At 33.5% G+C, this 22,113-nt stretch overlaps 1 protein-coding gene across 1 annotated transcript in view; it reads left to right on the top strand.

Annotated features, from left to right (window-relative positions):
- Positions 1–4,529: 4,529 nt before the first annotated feature.
- The window catches only part of T3dh (Type III alcohol dehydrogenase), a 35,199-nt gene continuing 17,615 nt past the window's right edge, over positions 4,530–22,113 (top strand). The window contains exons 1-4 of the mRNA XM_069819160.1: positions 4,530–4,855; positions 10,303–10,423; positions 16,057–16,265; positions 17,899–18,095. Of these exons, the coding sequence (XP_069675261.1) occupies positions 4,803–4,855; positions 10,303–10,423; positions 16,057–16,265; positions 17,899–18,095 (580 nt within the window). The 5' untranslated portion in view covers positions 4,530–4,802. The remainder of the gene's footprint in view (positions 4,856–10,302; positions 10,424–16,056; positions 16,266–17,898; positions 18,096–22,113) is intronic.

Genomic DNA, 22,113 nt, shown 5'->3' with positions numbered 1-22,113 from the left:
AAGCTCGTATGAAAATTATGAAACTCTCTTGCGCTCGTTTCATAAATATCCATACTCACTTCTTAAGTACCTTCATTACAGGCTCGTTGCATAATGTACTATTATCCATCCGAAATTATCCACAGCTATGGGGTAATGGTTAGTACAATATAAAGTTATTAATTAATCCACCAATAACAATTCCTATATGAGCCACAGAAAAATAAGCAATTAAAGATTTTAAGTCAGTCTGACGTATACAAATTAAACTGATAATTACACCACCAACTAATCTAATAAAAATTCAAATATAATTAAATACAGAGAAAATAATTAAAATAACAAATACACGTAATAAACCATATCCTCCTAACTGTAATAATGCACCAGCCAAAATTATTGAACCTGGAACTGGAGCTTCTACATGAGCCTCAGGTAACCATAAATGCACTAAAAATATTGGTATCTTAACCAAAAATGCCATAATTATACACAAATAAAACAAATTATTCACCAATAAAGGAATAGGCCTATATAATAGACCTAGAAAATTATAAACATAAAATATACCAACCAATAAAGGCAGAGACGCCAACAAGTATAAAACAATAATTAATACCAGCCTGAAGTCGTTCAGGCTGATAACCCCAACCTAACGAAACGAGAATCGAGAGGATCCAAGTTAAAATCCTGGTTGAAACAAATTATCTGGTTGAGATCTTTTTCGAGAGTTTCCTTCAATCCATTAAGAGCAAATCCTGGGTAGCTTTCGACGCTGGGCCCCGAACTTATTTCGTTGGCATTATCACTTTCATCTCACTCAGACGCTAGACATCATAGCAGTTGATAATGCGTCGTAAAATAAACAAAATAAAAAAATCCATTCGAAATGAAAACTCTCTATTAAAAAGGGAAAGAAACAAGACGAAAAATTACTGCTTATCTAACGTCATAGGAAATATCATGAGAATCGGCCTGGTTATAAGCTGTCGTGATGATTTTGTGGATTTTTCATTTTAAAATCTATTACGGTTTTAGGCAAGGATGGGCACTATATTCCCGCGCGGGCACTGTATACACCACCCATTCATTTCTCCCTCAACAAATATTCTACCTGTGCGTACAGCAAGTAGAGGTTGAACTCGGTACCATAGCGTTATAATCAGGGGTTTGTAAAGTGGTGGAATATGGCGAATAAATTCTGCAGTGCTTGGGAAAAGTGACATAAGTCAGTTTCCACAAACCTTTTTTGATAATTTATTGACAACTTACACTGGTTTATGTCGATTTGATTTTTTTTCTGTATGAATTATTGTAATGGGAGAAATAATATGTATTTTTTCCCAAGCGAGCAGATGTTCCGTAAGTTGTCAATAGATTATCAAAAAAGGTTTGTGGAATCTGACTTGTGTCACTTTTCCCGAGCACTGCAGAATTGTAGGTTTCTTTTTAATTTTCAAGACACGTGGGAACAAGACTACTCGTATTTTGTTATTACGAAGAAAGGTAAAATTCAATGCCTTAACTGTTCAGTTGAGATTTATATAAAACTTAATATCAGACAGCACTTCGATCTTGAACATAAGAAGAATTTTGGCAAACATAAACTTATAGGTAAGAGTTTAAACAAGATTGTTAAAAATGGTTTATATTTTGAAAAATGGCTGTTACATGCGATAAAGTAATGTGTTGTTTTAATGTAATTTGTTGCGTAGGTTGAAATACTGAGCAAGTATTCAAGAATCAGTATGAATAATATGTTAATGGAAAAGCCAATCCACAATCGTACTGTAAACCGGAGCTACTTTGACATAGTTTTAAGTTTTTTAAATGTAAGTTTTGTAACGTTCGTTGATATGCAAAATGTTTTTGTGCGGGATCGTGCGTATTTGCTTGGTTTCCGCACAAAACCAATCCGCGGAAAGTCTAAAATTCCACATTCAGTATTCCCAACCTAACACACATAACATTTTCCCTCTTCTTACCACTTAAGTGACATATTGATTTTACTGCTTTAGGCTTTTAACATATTATTTTTAGAGACATTCAATATAGTAATAATTATAAATTGGAAACTTACCACTGCAATTTCACCTAAATTGCGCTGTTAATTATTGTTTTTAAATATTTGCAAAAATTAAGTAAACTCTAGAACTCCACTAAAGTTACTGCATTCGTGATGCAAGTAACATTATGGAAGCCGTGAAAAAATCAACAATATTCCAGACTCATCATAGACTGGGGAAAAGAAAGACAGACGTATATCACGGCCTGCTGGAGTATAGTAAACCCAGAAAACATTTTAAAGCAAGAAATTTGAAGATAGATATTTTTGTTTTGCAAATTTGCCGTCATTGAACAGAAACCAAGATGGAGATTTCATTGCAACTAATTAGAAATTCCTCTTTCAGGTATGTAATAAACGATCTTAGCACAAAATAATGTACGATACAAGAGCGGTATGTTTTCTTTCAATTCTCGGAAATTAAAAAAGCTCAACTACGTTTCGCTTTTTCAAATTTTTCCTCGAACATGAAAACTTCAACATACCGCTCTTGTAACGTATATTACTATTAATCACACGAAATGATCATTCGGCTATGAACCCGTAATGGTATGATTTCCGTCAAATAATACTACTTGGGGTTACTTTGACATGTCATATGTTTTCTTTGTAGTTCAAAGTTGGCCGTCTCTATGGGCTACTTTGACACTACATTTTAGAGAAATATATATTACTCTTTTATGTATTCCAACTATTTTATATGGTTGAAACGCTGCCCTTCGTGATCGGGTTAAGCGAGTCACTTGGTCTGCCTTACGGCCTGTATTAAATCACGATGTCAGTGGCACAGTCTATTGTTCCTAGTACCTACTCACAGCGCTCCAAGCGGCTAGCAACTATCGCGAGAAATGCAGAAAATCATCCCAAGCTTCGTGACTGTATGGACTATTCCACATGAAATCGATCAGTAAAAAACCTGGCATTTTTTTGTATATTATCGAAAGTCAAACGGTTTTCGTACTATTGAGCGACAAATTTAGCGTATGTTATAAAAACAAGCCTCTTTCAGCGCTCAGAACTCTGGAACTGTTTACTGCAGAACATTGAACGGGAGCTCATTTTGAAGCTGACATTTAGTAGGTTATGATAAGAAGTAATACTTATTTTTATTGTATACAGAGAGACAGATCTGATTTTACTTACTTTTAGGCTTTTTGCCCATTTGTAAAAATGTAAAAAATATTGAGAAAAAACCTTACATTATTAAGAGGGATTCGGCATTGTTTGCTTAGTGGCTCGCCAGTAAGTTTCGAGGGTATTAAATAGATTATTTTCACACGCCTAGACTTGAACGGCGCAGTACCCCACACACTGGCCGAGAGCTGAAGATAAGCGAGCATTGGGCGTCATTTTACTTCTGTGTTTATGAAAACTTGTGATAAAGCTAACCCAGCAATGACTGCTAGACAACACATGACATGTTTGTCTCCTGGCCTTGCTTGTCTCGACTACCTACAGTCAGCTGGTTAGTTCACGCGCGTACTATTTATTTTCTTTATTTGATATTTTCAATACTTTCTTATCAACGGTGCACCAGTAAAAAATAAGTGTTTATTTGTACTTTCAATGCGGAATCTAACTATATATTTTAAAAATATGTTTTCGTGGGCAAAGGCGTCTTAATGAAGAAAAATCTAAATTTCTCCATAAAAAGTAAGAAAAACTGTTTACATGTCAATATAAACTATAATTCCTCAGCATCAAAATAAACCATGATTTTGATCTTTGGGTGAAAGGGTTTCGGAGCCACAACAATTTAAAGTTGCTAATTTTATGAAAATACGATAAATTTAAATATTTTTAATTTAAACACTATGAAGTTCTGATGCCTTAAATTTTGCACAAAGCATTGTATCACAGTTGTCAACGGACAGAAAAAGTTTCATTGTATTTAAAAATTGCAAGGTCAATTTTCTCTATATTTCGGTCGATTTGAGATGGAATAGCCCGTATATACTAGACTGTGGCAGTACTACCAGCAACTGATGACCACATACCATGGGGTTCAAGTTCAGTGGCGGCCCACAGTCGACTCTACATCGGAGCAAACCGGAAATATGGTTAAGAAACGGAGACGATGATAAAAGAGAAGTGTAGTAATTTTAGTGCCGAAATGAGTCCGAGGTTCAAAGCCGAAAGTTACCCAGCAATTCTGCTTTCAAAAACCTCGGGAAAAACCTCAACCAGGTAGGCTAACTTGTCTCAACCAGGAATTGAACCCGACCCTGCACGTTTCACAGTTCGTCGTATAAAGTTATTTAAAGAAACTCACGAAATTTACTATTGTGTATTAGTTCGTACGCCGCGCAATTTTGAACCACGTTTCAAACAAGGCCGTGTGATGACGTTGGTGTATTTTACGTGGTGAGGAGTGAGGACAACATATGACATTCAATATGGCGTCACGCGCAGCAGTCTGTCGCTAAGGGAATCAAGACATAGACATGCAGTTGATATTGAATAATTCCCTACACTCTCTTACGTAATACTCGGTAGGGAGTTCAGTACAAAGTCTTGGCATTATACTGTTTGAAAAGACTTTGAAGCGATCTGTGTTATCTGTAGCAACAGACTGTACTTTATGCAAACTGATGACGTGTGGTGTCCTTGCAGACTGTTTACGATCTTGTCTTGTCGCTGCTGTGCTAGAGCAATCACGCTTTGAACTACGTGCAGTTATTAGCTTAAATAATTTGACTTTGACGTTGTCTCTGCATCCACTGACGAAAGAAAGTCATTCTATCACAAGCAGCAGAAAATGGTGTCACGGAGAAAAGTTCTGAACCTTCTACAAGTCATTTCAAGTGCATCGTAAGTATGAATTTCGTGCATAGTTATTTAAATGTGTTCCACAAAATGTGTGAGTGGGGATTGGTGAACGGATATAAGTTGTTTATTGGTGAGCGGATATAGGCCTAAATGAATTTGTTTTGTTACTATTGGGACGTATACTATGAGAATATAATAAGAGAATATGATTTATTAACGATACCGATACGGTACGTAAAATGTGGAAAGGTTCGCGCAAAAAAAATAAATAAATAAATAAATAAATAAAAATTGGTGTGCCAACAGGTGCCACAGCACCTACATCAGCAAATAATGTATTGTATAGGCAATAGAAAGTGCACTTGATTATAAAATATGGACCTCATAGAATCAATATTTTAATCATGGAAAGGAAAAAGTAGCTTGGATTACAAGTAAAAAAAGTTATATAATACCGGTACGCCTATTGCGTTCGAAGTGCGCAGAAAGTGTGCAACTAAAAGATCCGGCCTTTGCCTGGTTGACTCGTAACTTAATACTGTATTTTACAGCCGTAAATTGCCAAAGCGGTTTGGCTAAGGAAAATAACTCTTGTTTTATTAAAATATTCTTTGTGACCATATGTATACCGCTTTGGCAGAATTTAAGGGGACACTCAACTATATTTTGGAACTTTTTTCCTATTTAACCAATTTTTTTCAAATTTGGAGAAAAAGTTTAATATACACATGGAAAGTAACATGCAAAATCTCAGCTCATTAGATCCAATACTTTTCAAAATAAAAAAATATTTCAATTTTTAATCAATCATTAATTGAAATATCACCTTTTTAATTATCATTTTTTATTTTTTTGGCTTTGTGCATTTGACTGTGACTTCTCAATGAATCGGGGAAGAATTCTGCGTATTGATTTCGTTCTGTCACGTAAATTAGTGTAGAAATTTAATTTTTCATTTCTGTGACACTTTTTCTGCAATTTTTAAGTTGAGTGTCCCCTTAACCAAATCGTATACCGTATTATGAAAACGATAATATGCACATACGTATACACAAGGTTAACTGTAAGTAATGTCATTAATTTCAGGGGATTATTGTTTGAGATATTAAAAAAAAAAAGTTAAATACAATTTTGTTTCCTTTTCGAGATAAAAAGCATGTTTTGGGAAAGCCATTGATTTAATTTTCAACATGCTCAGTCAATTTAAGAGAGCAGTGAATTATGACAATAGATGTTTGAAAGAATTTTAGTTTTGTCCTTTAAATGTGCAGAAATTTGATTCGAACAAATAACTTTTCGTACTGCAAAGGAATTTTACAATGTTACAGTACATTTGTTGGGATCAAATTTCTGCATATTTAAAGGAGAAAACTAAAATTATTTCAGTCATTTATTATCATAATACTCTGCTTTCTTAAACTGACTGAGCATATTGGGAATTAAACTAATGGTTTTCCCAAAACACGCTATGAAATGTTTCATATAAAACTTTTTTATCTCGAAAAGGAAGCAAAACCGAGCAAAATTGTATTATACTTTTTTTGTTTTAAATATCTCAAAGAATACTCTCTTGAAATTAATGGCATTTACTTACGGTTCACCCTGTATATTGGTACTGTACTGTAGTAGTAAAGAGGAAAAACCGTACATACTGCTATGATAACCACTTATAGGCAGGGCAAGGTTTCTTGGTGAAAATGTTTCAAATTTTTCGTGAAAAATTAATAAAGTACTGTATAGCACTTAGGCCTACGGTTAAAAATGTGACAATTTCGTTTGTTTTCTTTTTTCACCATGCAATGTCATACATTCATACACAACCTTAATTAGCAACAATCTCATATAGTACCGGTACGGTATTTTATTTGCAACATTGTTTTTTTTTTATTCAATGCAGTGGCACTTGACTAGAGTCATTGGCCGTACAATGGCGATAAAGACTAAAAGGAAAGAAAACGAAATAAAGTGAACAATGTCCAAGGAAACTATGAAGGAGTGGATGTCAGCACTGCTGCAGTTTGCAACATTGTTATAATTTACAATATTGTGTAATTTAATATGACAATTGATTAGGCCCTATTAAAAAACAAAACAAAAATACATTTTTGTTAAGTAACATTTAATAACAATAATAATAATAATAATAATAATAATCATAATAATCATAATAATTCTTTATTTATACTGGCAGAGTTAAGGCCATAGGGCCTTCTCTTACACCCTTCCAGGTCACAAAGTATACAAGCAGTGAAAAGGTAACAAAAAGTTAAAGAACAGAATACTAATATATTACAAAAATAATAATAATAGTATAATAAAATCGACACTAAACAACATGAAAATAATACCATAATAGAAAAAAAGAAATTAAAATAGATTGGAATATAGTAAAAGCAACTCATTTAGTACAAACAGTTAATATGAAAAACGTAAGGAAGAATATAACAAAATGGAATGTAAGAAAATAATTATAAAAAAATACGAAAATTAAATAAAATTCACAATAAAAAGGGTATGATAAATTTATCTGGTGATCAAGAGAACAAAAAAGGGGAAAGGAAGGAAAAGAAATATATATATATATATATATATATATATATATATATATATATATATATATATACATACATACACAAAACTATTGCAAAGAAAAGGGCTTATAACTGAAAGGAATCTGAATTGAAAAAGTGCAATTTTAGTTTATTTTTGAAACTAGACAATGTCCGACAGTCTCCGACATGTTGTGGTTTAGATTAACATATAAACATCAAAGTACAAACTTAAAGTAATAGGAGAGTATTCTCTTAAATCTGGATACCACTCAAGTCTGAACATGGTGCGTGGTGCATTATTGTTCTGCGTCGTCTACGAATTTCAATTCCGCTTAGGGATGGGTAATATCTTTAAAAGTGGGACATTCTGAGTCCCGTGACGAGTAAGAGCAGGACATGGGAACATTTCCTGAAAATCGGGAATGCCCCGCCATATTGGGACATTTGGCAACCCTTCCTGTAGGCCAGGCCATTAGAAAAATAATATAATCAGTATCGGTATTGTATTTCTAAACAAAAAAGTACCTTGGCTCTGTAGTTTTGGTAGTACCATACCGGTAATAGTTGTCTTCGTCGTTGTCGCCGTTACCACCATTTCCGCAGGAATATTAATGGAATGTTAGACGAAAATGCATGGGTTCGAATCTGATATAGAGGTTGTTGGATCTGCGGAGTAGACCTCATTATGAAATTGTTTAAATATGAACAAAACATGACTTTTTGTAAATGCAAAATTTGACGATAATATGAAGATCATAAAAGTGCCCTATTGCCACCCAGCCTGGAAAAATAGTATCCTGGCACTGTCAGGGCCCACCAGATCTGAAATATACCCCTGAACAGTGCTTTTTTTCTGGTGGAACTGAGAATATGTTTTTTAACATAATTCTGTTTTGAACTCCGCTTAGGCCTTGAAAGTCTTAAAGTTGGACGAAAAGTATGTTAAAAACGACAAAATTTCCTTGCACTAGGCAGTAATCATCTCCCCTTCCGTTATAGGGTAATATATTCTACACAAAGTTCCTTCCACCACCTTTTTCTCCAGAAGAAAAGCACTGCCTCTGAATATAATTCCCAAATAATTTGTCTGCCTATTTTTTGCAGTTAACACCTTTAGAAGTAATATACTGTAGTTGTTTAATATGATTCTAAAAATTACCGCAGAAACGAACATTTTTTTCGCAGAAATAGCCTATTTTCGCGAAAATTCGCGACAAACTTGCTGTCATAAATCAGTGACATTTCGTGTTTATCACTGATAAAAAAAAACCAGCACTGATTATAGGGTATATTTTGTATGTATGTATTTATTAACACTACAATTGGGTATACACCCAGCGGCAGTGATACATAATATACAATAATAACATTACAATAATTACAGTAATAAAAAAATAAAATAAACGTAAATTTAAATCTAACTATAGGCCTAAATAAATGCAATAAACCTAGGACTATAAATAAGAACTATGCTATAATAACGCGTACTATAAGCAAAAGTAAATCTAACTTATAAGTACTTATATTAAACCCAACTATTATCAACTTAAGTAATTAGGCTACAAGTCATCTTAATTAATTGCATATCAACTTAATTAATTACATGACACAACTTACAACTTGTTAGATAATTACACTGAACCTACAATTAAATTTTTAGCCTAATCTTCTCAATCTTTCCTTAAATGTATTGATTTTGAGAGGACCACCCTGAAAGATTGCCGCAGGTAAGCTGTTCCGTTCTACTATTATGCAGTTAACAAAGGAAAATTAACATAATATAATATGATATTTAATATATAATATAGCTTGCCTGGATTGGCTCACCAAGCGAGTACACTTGAGCCATCCCTGTCGAGGGGGTTCTAACCCCATCAAAGGAGGCCTGTGCCCAACATGGGACAATATGGCTAACATTCATTCATTCATTCATTCCTGATCTTGTCACCTGTTGCATAATATGAAATTAGCATTTTCAAAAACAGATAAGCAATTGCATATCCCCAAATGCAGTATATATTATGGTCTTTTAATATGTTATTATTCGTTGATGGATAAGAGCCAACCTAACGAGAACTGTTCAATAAGTCTAAAATATATTTTTTAAATAGGGTTTTTAAGCTTGTTATTTATTTAGTTAAGCTTTCTCAACTATGCGGTTATTTAGTGTCGATGCTCTAGTTGACAGAGATGATATTGCGGCGAGAGGAGTACGAGAATTCGCTATGAGATTACTTGACATTCAGCTTACAGTTGGGGAAAACTGGCGGGAGGAGAGACCAACTCAGATAATGTGCCCAAGCGGGATTCGAACAATGCTTGAGCTCGAGTGTTTTTCAATACTACATGGAAAAAAATACCGTATTAAGAATCGATATTTAGATTTAAACTTTTCAGAGTTTAAAATCATCTCAACATTCTTTTATGTTCTCAGTCTCACGTTATATAATGGAATTGTATGATTGCAATATATCAAATAATAATGGTACACCAAAATTCTTTAAAACTTGATATTTTATTAAATGGTTTAGTTCTGATTAGTTCAGGTAAATATTATTTTGTCAGTTCTACGGATTAACGTAGTTAGCAAAAGCTAATTAATAACATCCAAGCCCTGATTAATATTTGAAGAAGATATGTATAAGGGTCATTTTGCTGATGGATCTATAGTTTTTCGCTGTAATTTCAATACTGAAAGCACTGAAATTATTTTTAAGTCTAGTAGTAAGTAATAAACATTATTTAGATGATTTTAGAATTTATGTAACATATTTTGAGATTTAATTTTAAAAGGCCACTTTAGTAGCATGAAAATCGTTATTAGAAATCTCACTTTGAATCAAAGGGGTTTGAAAACAGTACCATTTTCTTTATACAAAGAAAAAATTACAGAATTTAAAATAAATAAACATTTGTTAATTTGGTCTTATATTTCAGGTGCAAATGTCCTGCTCATGCACATCCTGGAACCAGTTATGGCGTATCAAGTATTATCGACCATCGATCTCATGCAAGTTCAATTCCAGACGCCAAGGCTTCAAAAGATTATGCATTCGAGGTCAGTTTCACAAAGAGTTGTAAGAATACGAATCTTTATAATTTAATAAGTTAGATATATAATTTAAGATAAAAAATAAACCAAAATTTTAGGATCTAAAGAACTCAAGTATTCTAGTTTTTCTTTATTTCTTTATTTTTTTACTTTAAATTTAAAGCTTTCTAAAATACTACATACGTATATAGGATCTTATGTCTCTTAGGGAGGGGGGAAAGAAAAAGTTTGCAGCACTATTTAAGTGAACACATTTTTCAAACAACGTATTTACCGCCCTACAAGAAGTATTTTTTCCCCTTTAAAAATTTCTGCTATTTTGTGCTTGAGATGAGATGTATCAAAATTATTTTTTCCGCCCTATAAAAGTTCTAAAACCCATGCCTCTTATAGACTGAAAATATGGTACTTTCACGCATTTTATAACGTAACTAAACACTCACATTGAGTTATGCCAATAATTTAATATTGGTACTATATTTGTTGAATGACACTGAAAAGTATTTGCTATGAATTCAGTTATTTTACAATCATTTATTCGAAAAAATAAATAAGTCATCGTACTAACAGGGAAGTGAAAAGAGTAATCTATTATTTTATGTGGCACCTTCCAAATGAGGTCTTGTAGGTCCTATTAAATTCTTATGTCTTGGCTACTGGAACTTAAAATGCCTAAATAATTCTATAGAAATAGAATACAGTAGTTCTGAACCTAAAAATCTGCGGCAAGTATTACAGTATAAGTGCCTTTCCATTTGGCTTATCCTAAAATTTATATTGAAAAATTAACAGTATAAAGAATCAGGAAAATCACAGTATCTTTCTAGTCTAAAACGCTATGTGGTAGGAAAATTAATTACCGTAGTTTCCCCGAACTATGGTCCACAAATGTCACATTTTTCTTTGTATATTCAATACTATTCATCCAGATTAAGTGAAATTTTGGCTTCGGACTCTTGTAAGTGTATATTAAATAAATATTGACATATGTGTTTGAAATTATTTAATTACAAGTGTTGAAAAAATAATAAGCATTGGTACATAGTTGTATTCTGAGTTGCCCAACTATGGTCCACTCATATATTCATGCTTGAAAGCATGAATGGACTATAGCTGGAGCTGTAATTATTCGTAAATCAATAAATTGAGTTTCTAATTTAAGGGTAGAAACATAATCTAGCACAGAAATATTAAAAATAAATGAAAACTACATGGATTCTTTTTATTCGTACACATTGCATAAACACACAATAAACAAGTGAAATCTGAAAGTCATTTTCCTGCAATAATGAACAACTACACTCACCGGCAAAAATACCAGGCCATCTAAAGTTTCTCAATTTTTTTTATGAGGTGAGAATCAGAAAACCCATTATGAAATGAAGAAAACATTGCTTCCCAGAAAAAAAAAAAAAACTTATTCATTATCATTTGCAGTATTATTTTCAACGCCAAACAATGGATATACGAGTAATTAAAAGGTGTAAAAACTTACAAATTGTTTCAATTTTCTTCCAAATGTTCAACTGATTTTGTGACCACTCAGATGTTACTAATAGCGGATATTGCCTCCCCTCAGTAATTGCCGCTTTTTACTGTACAAGAAACAACAGCTCCATTGTTCTTCATTTCCAAAACTTTCCCTGGCCACAATTCCTCCTCATAAGTAACTACCATATAACTATATGCCTTTAGCATTATTTTAACAGATTTCGTCTTCTTTTCCACATCTGACTCACTGTCTGTAAATATGGAGAGTACACCGGAAACATCATAATCTGTATCCAATTCAATTTCATCGCTCTCATAGTCACTTACAGGGACGATTGTGATCCTTCTACCCTGAAGTTTTCGTTTTACCGGACCATTATTCGTGCTAGTACCATTGATGCTGGAACAGTCTGTTTCTTTATTTACTGGACTATAATGTTAAATGGTGTTTTAGAATATACTGAGATACCGTATTTGCAGAAGTAAATAATCAAATTGTTCACATTTCATTAAAACAAATATTTCAAAATGAAATACAATTATGGTCCACGAAAAATTGTGGTACATGGTTGAGGACTGACTTCTAGCCTTGAGGTTAAACATTTTTCACGCAGAGTCCTTAACCTCTGCCAGTCTAATTATTACGTGAAAGTAAACACTATATAGCCAGGTTTAATTGTACAAAGAATCATATATCTATAATTTACCAGTTCTACAGAGGAGAGCTTAATAAAACAGACAAACACAAACTGAATGATTTCGTGTCTTCACGCATTCAATAGAAAGATGCACACTGACCTTGTTAAGCATCCATATCATTGTCACGTGTAATGGTAGATAGAAGCATTATGGGGAACATAATTCCATCACAGTGGCGCCTTAAATGGCAAACACCGAGCTCTTGGGGGAATAAGTAATACATAATGCGTTTTGGACCATAGTTGGGTGCCTGGACCATAGTTATGGGAAATTACGGTACTGTATATTATGAAATATATTTGCAGTGACGATTTCTGAATATTTTTCCCAGGAGGAAAGAATGAAATAACGAAGGGAGATGCAAATAAGTTACAGGATATTTTTCAAATGGTAATGCTTTGAACTTCCACTAACGCACTGTCCTCATCATCATCATCATCTGTAGCATTGTAGTATGAGCCTAATGGAAAGCTGCTATTGTTCTGTTGTTTAGGCTTATCTATTTTAAGGATCCGTTAATTTTTAATTCAGTTCTTTTTAGTTGAACTTACCATAAGTAGCTTAAAATTAAATAATTGAGATGGACCTGAAATCCTTGGAGGGAGGGGAGGAAGTTTTGACGGAATTTCGTCCCTGGGCCACCCCTTGATTCCATCACTATGTATGAATAAGTTGCACATATACATTATTTAGCTTTATAGACGAGTTGACATGATTACATCATAATGTTACTCTTGGGATCTGATGGCAGTGTTACGAGTTCCCATTTTATTTCTACTGATTATAGACTATTATGAGAAATTAGTGAAATCTTGTCAGGTCAACGAGAACATTTCTAGAAAGCTATCTCAACAGCTCTTGTTGAACTAAACTTCAAATTGAACTTGCTGATATTTTATCTTATAAAGCTAACCGATACCTGTTTTGAAAAATATTTGATTATTTAATCTTCTAATTTCAATCCTTCAAATGTTTTCTTCCTCTTCAATTATCTTCGAAATTACAAGAGTGAAATTTGGAAACTTCAATAGCCTAAAAAGAACGAAAATAGAAACTTGAAATTTCTTCATATAAAACTCTAGTCGAGCTCATTTTTAATTGATGATTTAGAGTGATAAGTGATAAGAAATTTTAGCACTGTTTCTTTCAGGAGGGAAGTAAAGTCAGGATTCCAACATTACAGATTACCGACACCTTAAGGATTAGTGTCTTTGAAAAAGAGGGTTCAGGGCAACATTTAACGAATGTTTTTTTTAGAGCCTATTAAAATTCAGTTTTGTTTATTACCAGTCTCGCATATCATCTTAACTTCAATGGTAATGGATTCCACCCAGATTCAAAAACAGAATTTCACTTCATTAGACTTCAGGAAATTCATACTTCAGAGTAGACTGTGGGGTCTTACAGTAACATTGGTTCTCTAACTTCACTTGCAGTAATTTATGCACACACAAAATATACGAGTACAATAAAAGTACCTGGCATCTCTTTTTCTTGGAAATGGTACCGGTAATGTCTTCAACAAACAGCAACGAAGTGGAAGTGTTTACTTTCATAAATGTTGAGGAAAAAAGAGAGTCATCCATTTAACACATATTTACGAACTCAGCTTAAGACACAAACGATTACATACAGGACAGACGTTATTGCTGCAATTCCAGTGTATCAGTGCAACAAGGGTCATTCCATTTAGTGTACAACCACCCTGCACAAAACCAAAATGATTGAAATTCGTGCTTTCTTCACTTGTCAGTCAACTTCATTGTTCTATATTACACTTTTATAATTACTGATTAACTTTATAACTTCTTTACTGTGTTAACTTAGGAAATTACCTGACTGACTAGTTTCGAAATTATATTCTTCATTGACCGAAGCCTAGTCTTATACATACTACTCTCGCTAAAAAATTGTACAGGGACATCATTTTGTTTTTACTAACATTTTCAATATTAACCTGACTATACCTTTGGAATAACGATTGAGAACCGAAAACACTGTTTGCTACCCCCTTCCACGAACGAAGTTTGACGACACTAGTGTAAAATACAATACAAATAACTTCACTAGGTATAGGAGGGAAGAAAATTAGTGCATCCATTTACATAAACTAGGAAATGTTACGATTTTGAATTTGATCATTTTCGTCGGCTTTTTTTAAATCAAAATACAATTCATTTAAATTTTAAAAATAATTAAAATATGGATATTTAAACAAATTATTGAAAATGGTGGTCGTTCATTTCGATACAGGCTTCAAATCTTTTGTGCATATTATCAAAAACGTTCTCAAGAATATCTTCTGAAATTGAATGTATGGTTTCTTGAATGTAATTATTGTATTTAATTCTTCTATTGTTGTAGGATATTTAGCAAATACAACTGTTTCACAGTAACCCAAAAGAAATAATGCAAAGCACTCAAATTAGGCGACATGGTGGAGCCATAATCCTACGCCTGTTGAAATAATTCTGTACCTACTCTATAAGAGTGTACGTTACGTACTGTCAATTCAATCTTCACTTCTGCCCGATCTACATAGATAAATTTACTCATATACTATCTACTTCCCGTCCATGTGGTTATGTAGGAGGGTCTTAGAAAGGGGGGAAATCACGTTACAATTCCTTACTTAACGATGCCCTTTTATTTAAATTATTTTAAATAGTTGTATAATATTAGGTAGATGTCCAATTCCTAACAGCAAATGTTTTCAGAAAAGAGCTAAGATAGCTCAGCCACTAGCCTTTACAGAGGGGCCAGCATAAACGGATGGGGGAAACCGGGATGCGACGTCACTAAATGGACGCACAGTACCTGTGCGAAAATATGATTCAATAGTGAATGAATGCTCTTTCTTCTCTGAAAAATGTGATCATATTTCTGAAACATACTATACTCACTCACTCTGTACTGTTCATTTTGACTGTAAGATGACTTTGCGGCTTGTGGAAGTTTGCTACAATAAAAATTGAAGTAAAAATAAAATGATGTCCCTGTATAATCTCGACTTGTTCCACATCTCATAGCTTCAATTCTAATGTAAAATCTATGGAACACAATAAATGAAATGAAATTTAAATAAAAAAGCAAGCAATATATTTCATAATAATACCTGCTAATTCTGTGCACTTCGTTTCAATAGAGTACCGTAAGTGAAACTTTAGGAATGTTGCAAGAAAGTAACAGTTCATAAGATTTCTAAGTCTACTTCTCAGCTGCTATTCTCTGTAACACAATCCAGAAAGGTACCTATTCATTGATCACAAATGAAGACACTAGAAAACAACATAAGAGATACTACAATAAAAATTATGTAACTGGTTTGATGTTTACCTGTTGCGTCTATCTATTGTAGGAAGTATGACTGTGTTAATTTTCTTCGATCTCCTTCCATATGCCTAGAGATAAACTCATATGATGCTAAGCTATATATTTCTATTGTGCAGATGGCTTGTTCCACCATCCGTTATGGACCAGGGGTAACACGGGAGATTGGGATGGATCTGGTAAACATGAAATCTAAGAATGTGTGCGTGATGACAGATCCCAACATTGCAAAGCTGGCACCACTCAAAACGACATTAGATTCACTGACTAAAGAAGGCGTCAAATTTGAAGTCTATGATAAAGTTCGAGTTGAACCTACAGAAGCCAGGTAAGTCTGTGATTTTACAATAAACATGATGAAGATAAGTATAAATATAATATATAGATTGTTGAATAATTTTTCACGATAAAGATAGTAAATGCGTAATATTAAATATTAAGTCTGCCTGGAATGTATCCAAAACTAGTTACCGGTACTTAAACTTTATGTAACTTTGTAACCAATCAGAGGGTTGAACAGCCACTCTCCCATGGGGCTACTCAATTGGCAGTGAGATGCCTTGAATGAACTTGTGTACTGCATGGTCATCCTCATCACATTTACAATGACTGAACAAGTTTTCCTTCTAACTTGGACATTCATCCGCAAAAACTATTTGAATATTAAGAAGCTTAGATGAAACTATGGTCCTTATGCTTCAAAATTGGCTGGGAATCGGTTGAAAGTGATCAATGTTCTGAAAGCCATTGAATAAATAGTATGTCCAAAAATATTAAACTTATATTGGCTGTAATCAACGAAAATCAGTGAGTGGTAGTGTGAGAATTAGAAGATTTTTGAATTCCAAGGACTGTTATTTCCGAGACTTTGATGGAGGATCTCAGGCAAGTGGTGACTGGCAGCTTCATCATGGTAATGTATCTGCTCATTCTTTATGTCTTCTGAATGGTTTTTAACGAAACATAGCATCAACCAAGTTTTCCAGACTCCATACAGCCCAGATTTGGCACCCTGCGACTTCTGACTTTTTGTAAAAGTAAAATAACCATTTAAAGAGAGGAATTTTCAGTCAATTTAGAAAAGTGGAAGGGAAATGTGCTTCAATGAATAACATGGGAGCTGTATCTCGTTGCCTCAGTGATTTGTATACAGATACCTTCGTTAATTTATTAAATTTTCCATTAGAATTTGAATCTTAATTACGAATTAATAAATTCATAGAATTGAATATTGAAGACAAATACGATAGTATGTAAAATAAAATAATCCAGTGAACACTTTTAAATACTAAGATTAAATTAATTTTTCAAAACTATTCATGTAGATTTCATTAACTCGTAATTTCTTACTCTATAGCTTTTATTGGACACAAAATTCTTTAATGTATTTCTCTGATGCAAAGTTGTAGGAGATCGTTTCTTTTCTTTGACATTCTTATCCTAAGCAAGGAACTATTTAAGGAAGGAAATTGTTTCACTCGATTCCAAGTAAATTGTCATTTTGTTCTACAATTTAAAAAATATTAGTTTTTTATTATTATATAAACAAAATATGTTTACATTGTACTGTAGTCAGACAAACAGACAAGCTCTGCATGTTAGAATCTGCCTTTTCTGTATGCTAAGAACAAGAAACGTGTACTTTACAATGAAAAATTTCAAAATTGATTTTGATTTTCATTCCATAATTTATATATTAAGAAAAGTAAAAAGTTGTAATATTCAAATCAGCAGTGCTGAAAGAGAGAATTCACTTTGTGAAGATCATACCTGGCTCACAGATTCGTAAAACGCCTATAACTATCTCAAAGCAAAGCATTTCTTATCCCTGCACAGTATATCTTTTGAAGTGTCATGCAGACTGTATACAAACATTAAATAAAAATCAGTGTTACCATTGAAAATTAATCTTACCGGACTTCACAACTAATACTTTACTGTATTGTGCTTTATTTTAACAGTTTGCAGGCTGCAACAAAATTTGCGAAAGCTGGCAAATTTGACGCATTTGTTGCTGTTGGTGGTGGGTCTGTAATCGACACATGCAAAGCTGCAAACTTATATTGCTCTGACCCAGAAGCTGAGTTTCTTGATTATGTAAATCAACCCATTGGAAAGGGAAAGCCTGTTACCTGCAATTTGAAGCCTCTCATTGCTGGTAAGTCAAATTATAGTAATTGCAGTATCAGGATTTAGTGTATATAAAACGTCCACGCAACTTTACGACTACATATATTATCCTCATAGATTAATATATAGATATATCGCTTTACAAACATTTCAACAGTTGAAGGAGATGTAAAGTGGAACCATATGAACCTTTAAATAGCTAAGAAAATATATAGGCAACAGAAAGATACAATTTTTTTACAAATAAAATGTCCATGTAACTTTCAGACGACATATATTTTCCTCATGAACGAATATAATTTAAAAAATAAATTAACATATATTTATGGCAGAAAGACAACAATATGTAGTGTTGTTAGTCCATAAATAAATGGTTTTTTGTCCTAGTTAACAGTTAAATCATTACTGCACATAAAATAATATGAAAAGACAAATAGACTAGATTAAGTAATGTAGTTATTTATACAACTGCAGTACAAATTTTAATAATCCATGTTGAATCTTTCGTACACTACTTTTAATACTTGAATATAAATAATTGATTAAATGGTGATCTTACTCGTGGTTTTTGGGTATACTACAAAGACTTCTCAACACACAAACAACACAAACAAATAAATACAACCACACAGGCGTTTACAAACTAACATGCAATAGTTGCGACAGTTTCTACATTGGACAGACAGGCAGATCATTCCGAACTCGATACAAAGAGCACATTAAAGCAATAACCAGAGGACACAATACATCTACATATGCCGAACACATAACTAATGCTAACCACACATACAATAACATAAATACAGACATGGAAATCCTACACATACAACCCAAAAACCAAAAACTCAACACCCTAGAACAATATGAAATATACAGACACACTAAAACACACCCTAATCAAATTCTCAACACACAGATCAATTTCAGAACACACACACTATTTGACACAACTCTTCATCACACGAACGCACCCACACAACAGGCAGCGAAGTTAAGATAGCGCCAAAATCTAGTAGGCTCTGAGGATGGTGTCGAATAGCACCGAAACAGCTGTAAGCCGCACATGCTTACATAATTAACACGAGTAAGATCACCATTTAATCAATTATTTACAAATTTTAGATGTATTATTTGTATAATTTATATACCCGCCATATATTTGATATGTACTGCTCCAATCATAAGTTTCTGCTCAAGAGGTCTATGTGAAATGTGAAATGACAAATTACCTACTAACTCTTAAATAACTGAGAAAATTTAAATAAATAGATAACGACTTCACTGTGTTAACATTTTACAAATCTATGGCTGTCTTCTGACAGAAGTCATACAAAGAAACCAAATTATCTGATGTACAAAAACTTGCCAAGACATATTCCGACATTTTTAACAAGAGCCACAAACAGAACAGGTCACATTTTCTCAGGTTATATCTACACCGATATTACTTTTGTCAGGCCTGTCTTGCCACAATTCCTCCTCTTGAATTCTTTTCCAATTACTGCATCTCTCTTTTAAATCTATGCGTACTTGTTCTAACCATCTTGTCCGGGGTCTTCCTAATGTTCTGACTGATAGTCTATACCTTTGACTTTCATTTCCAATGCCCTTCTTAGTATTCTTTTTTCATTCATTCTTTTCAAATGACCGAACCATTTTAATCTCATTTTCGTTATTGTATCTTTTAATTTTTGAACTCCTAATGTCTCTCTAATAACTTCATTTCTGATTTTGTCCCTAATTGTTTTCATTTCTCCTGCCTGGATTCTACTTAAGTCCTTCTTAGTCATGGACCAGATTTCAGAACTGTACGTGACTATAGGCATGTATCAACATTTATACATCATAATTTTGATTCCTTTTGACACCTCCTAGTTCCACAAAATATGTTTTATTGTGTTATAAAATTCAGCACTCAGTCCAATCCTATTAGTGATTTCTTGTTTAATTTTTCCTTTGTTTCTTGTTTATGTTAGTTAATTAGTTAGGATGGAATTAATTATGATACTTAATCACTCATTTAAAGTTTGTGTGACTGCAACCTGTATATTTTTGTGTGGCTTTACTTTGTTTATAGTGTTTTTTTCTCTCTCTTTATTTCTTGAGCAGCTTTACTTTGTATATTATAGTGTATTTATTTCTGTTTATTTATATTATTGTATTTGTATTCCTGGTGTTGTGGAAGAGAAGGCCTGATGGCCTTAACTACACCAGAATAAATAAATAAATAAATATCTGGAAATCCGGCTCCCTAGATAATCTACTTCCTCAGCTTCTTTAAAAACGTGATTTCCGATCTTAATATAACCACTATCTGACTGTCCTCTTCCAATCCTCATCACTAAACACTTATCAAGATTTAAATGTAGGCAATATTTTTCTAATTCTCCTGTCATTCTTCCAGCTCTTTTTGTAATTTCAATTACTTTTTTTTCTATATTAATATATTATCTGCAAATGTCAAAATTTTCAGATTTTCTTCTGTGTCTTTATTTTTCATAATTTTAGAATTTCATCTAATGCATCATCCTGCCTAAGGTTTTTCCGTGGTTTTCCTAAGGCGCTAAGACAAATGTCGGGATGAGCCCTAAAAGAAATGGGCCACGGACCTGCACTCATATCCCCATGAATCTCCCTAATTAACAATTACATCTCTCCCCCCTCTTCGCAATTGAGCCATCATATAGCCAAACGGCTGGTCTCGAAATTGAGACAAATCAACAAGGCTCATGACCTCCTACATAATAGCCAAATTGGCTAGTCTCTTATATGAGACAACTCATCCTGCCTAAGGTATTCCGTGGTTTTCCTCAGGCGTAAGACAAATGTCGGGATGAGCCCTATAAGAAATGGGCCACGGACCTATATGCCCTTCCCCATATATATTCCACCTTTATTATAAATTATGTATGCCCTAGTTCAGATAATATTAATAGTCTATTAAACATACGAGGTCACTCAATAAGTCGCAAATTGAAAGGACAGGGACCTCTCAAATTGCAGCTTAGATTTCACGGCGCTTCTTCCGACGGCCTTCACCTGCTTTGTCATCGAACAACAGATGACGGCGTCTTGCCATCCTAACGGCAAACACCAGCCAACTCCTCCTCGCCCCGTTCCGTGATCAATTGATCAATCTCAGCCCCCCTCGCGTATGTGGTACCTAAGAGGTTACGTCCAATTTCGGCTTCCCCTTCAAAATTTTCTAGAGCTCCTTCAGGGGAGCAGCGTAACCCGGAGTGAGACTAGTGGCCAACAGGCTTGGAGCTCACATATTTAGTTTTGTACAGCCCCCAACCCCTTGCAAGGACGCGTTTTGCGTACCTTTTAAATTTTCCTCCCAATTCTCCTTCGATTTTTCGATTTTTTTCGAGACATCTAATGCAACATTAAACAAAATGGAAAGAGTACAGTTCTTTGTCTAACTCCTTTTTACGTTTTATTTTCTACTCTTACACAATTTATGCAATGTGAATATATGTATATTTTTAATTCTTGCAAACATATTTCTATAATTTTGAGTTTCTCTAAAGCTTCTCATATTTTATTCCTGTCAATTGAGTCAAAAGCTTTACTTATGTCTATAAATGCAATTAAAGTAACTTTATTGTATTCCCATCTCTTCTCTATTAATATTGTCTAACAGTCTACTTTTTTGTTAGTACTATTTGTATATGGTGTAATAATCGTGAAGTAGATCTGGAATACATTATTTTATGCTGCACATCCATAAATCCTAAACGAAACGAATTAAAGTCACTTTCAATATAAATTGCATAAGACTCAGCTCTGCTAAGTATTGATAATGATAACATCTTCACTAATGCTATGCAACTATAACGAAGCCCAAACAAAGTACTCTAACTGAAGGCCACACTGGACTTTACATTATCAGCATCCTGTTCAATACATTAAGAAGATTGACTGATAAAGATTATATTAAAGAGGTTGGCACTATACTTCCATTGAGGTTGATGTAACTTAATTCCACTCCAATAAAATATATAATAAAATTCATTTTCACATAAATTGAAATATGCTGGGCA

This window comes from Periplaneta americana, chromosome 2, assembly GCF_040183065.1.
Source record: "Periplaneta americana isolate PAMFEO1 chromosome 2, P.americana_PAMFEO1_priV1, whole genome shotgun sequence".
Classification (NCBI taxonomy): domain Eukaryota; kingdom Metazoa; phylum Arthropoda; class Insecta; order Blattodea; family Blattidae; genus Periplaneta; species Periplaneta americana.
Note: the sequence above shows the minus strand (reverse complement) of the source record. Positions and strands in the feature narration are given on the sequence as shown.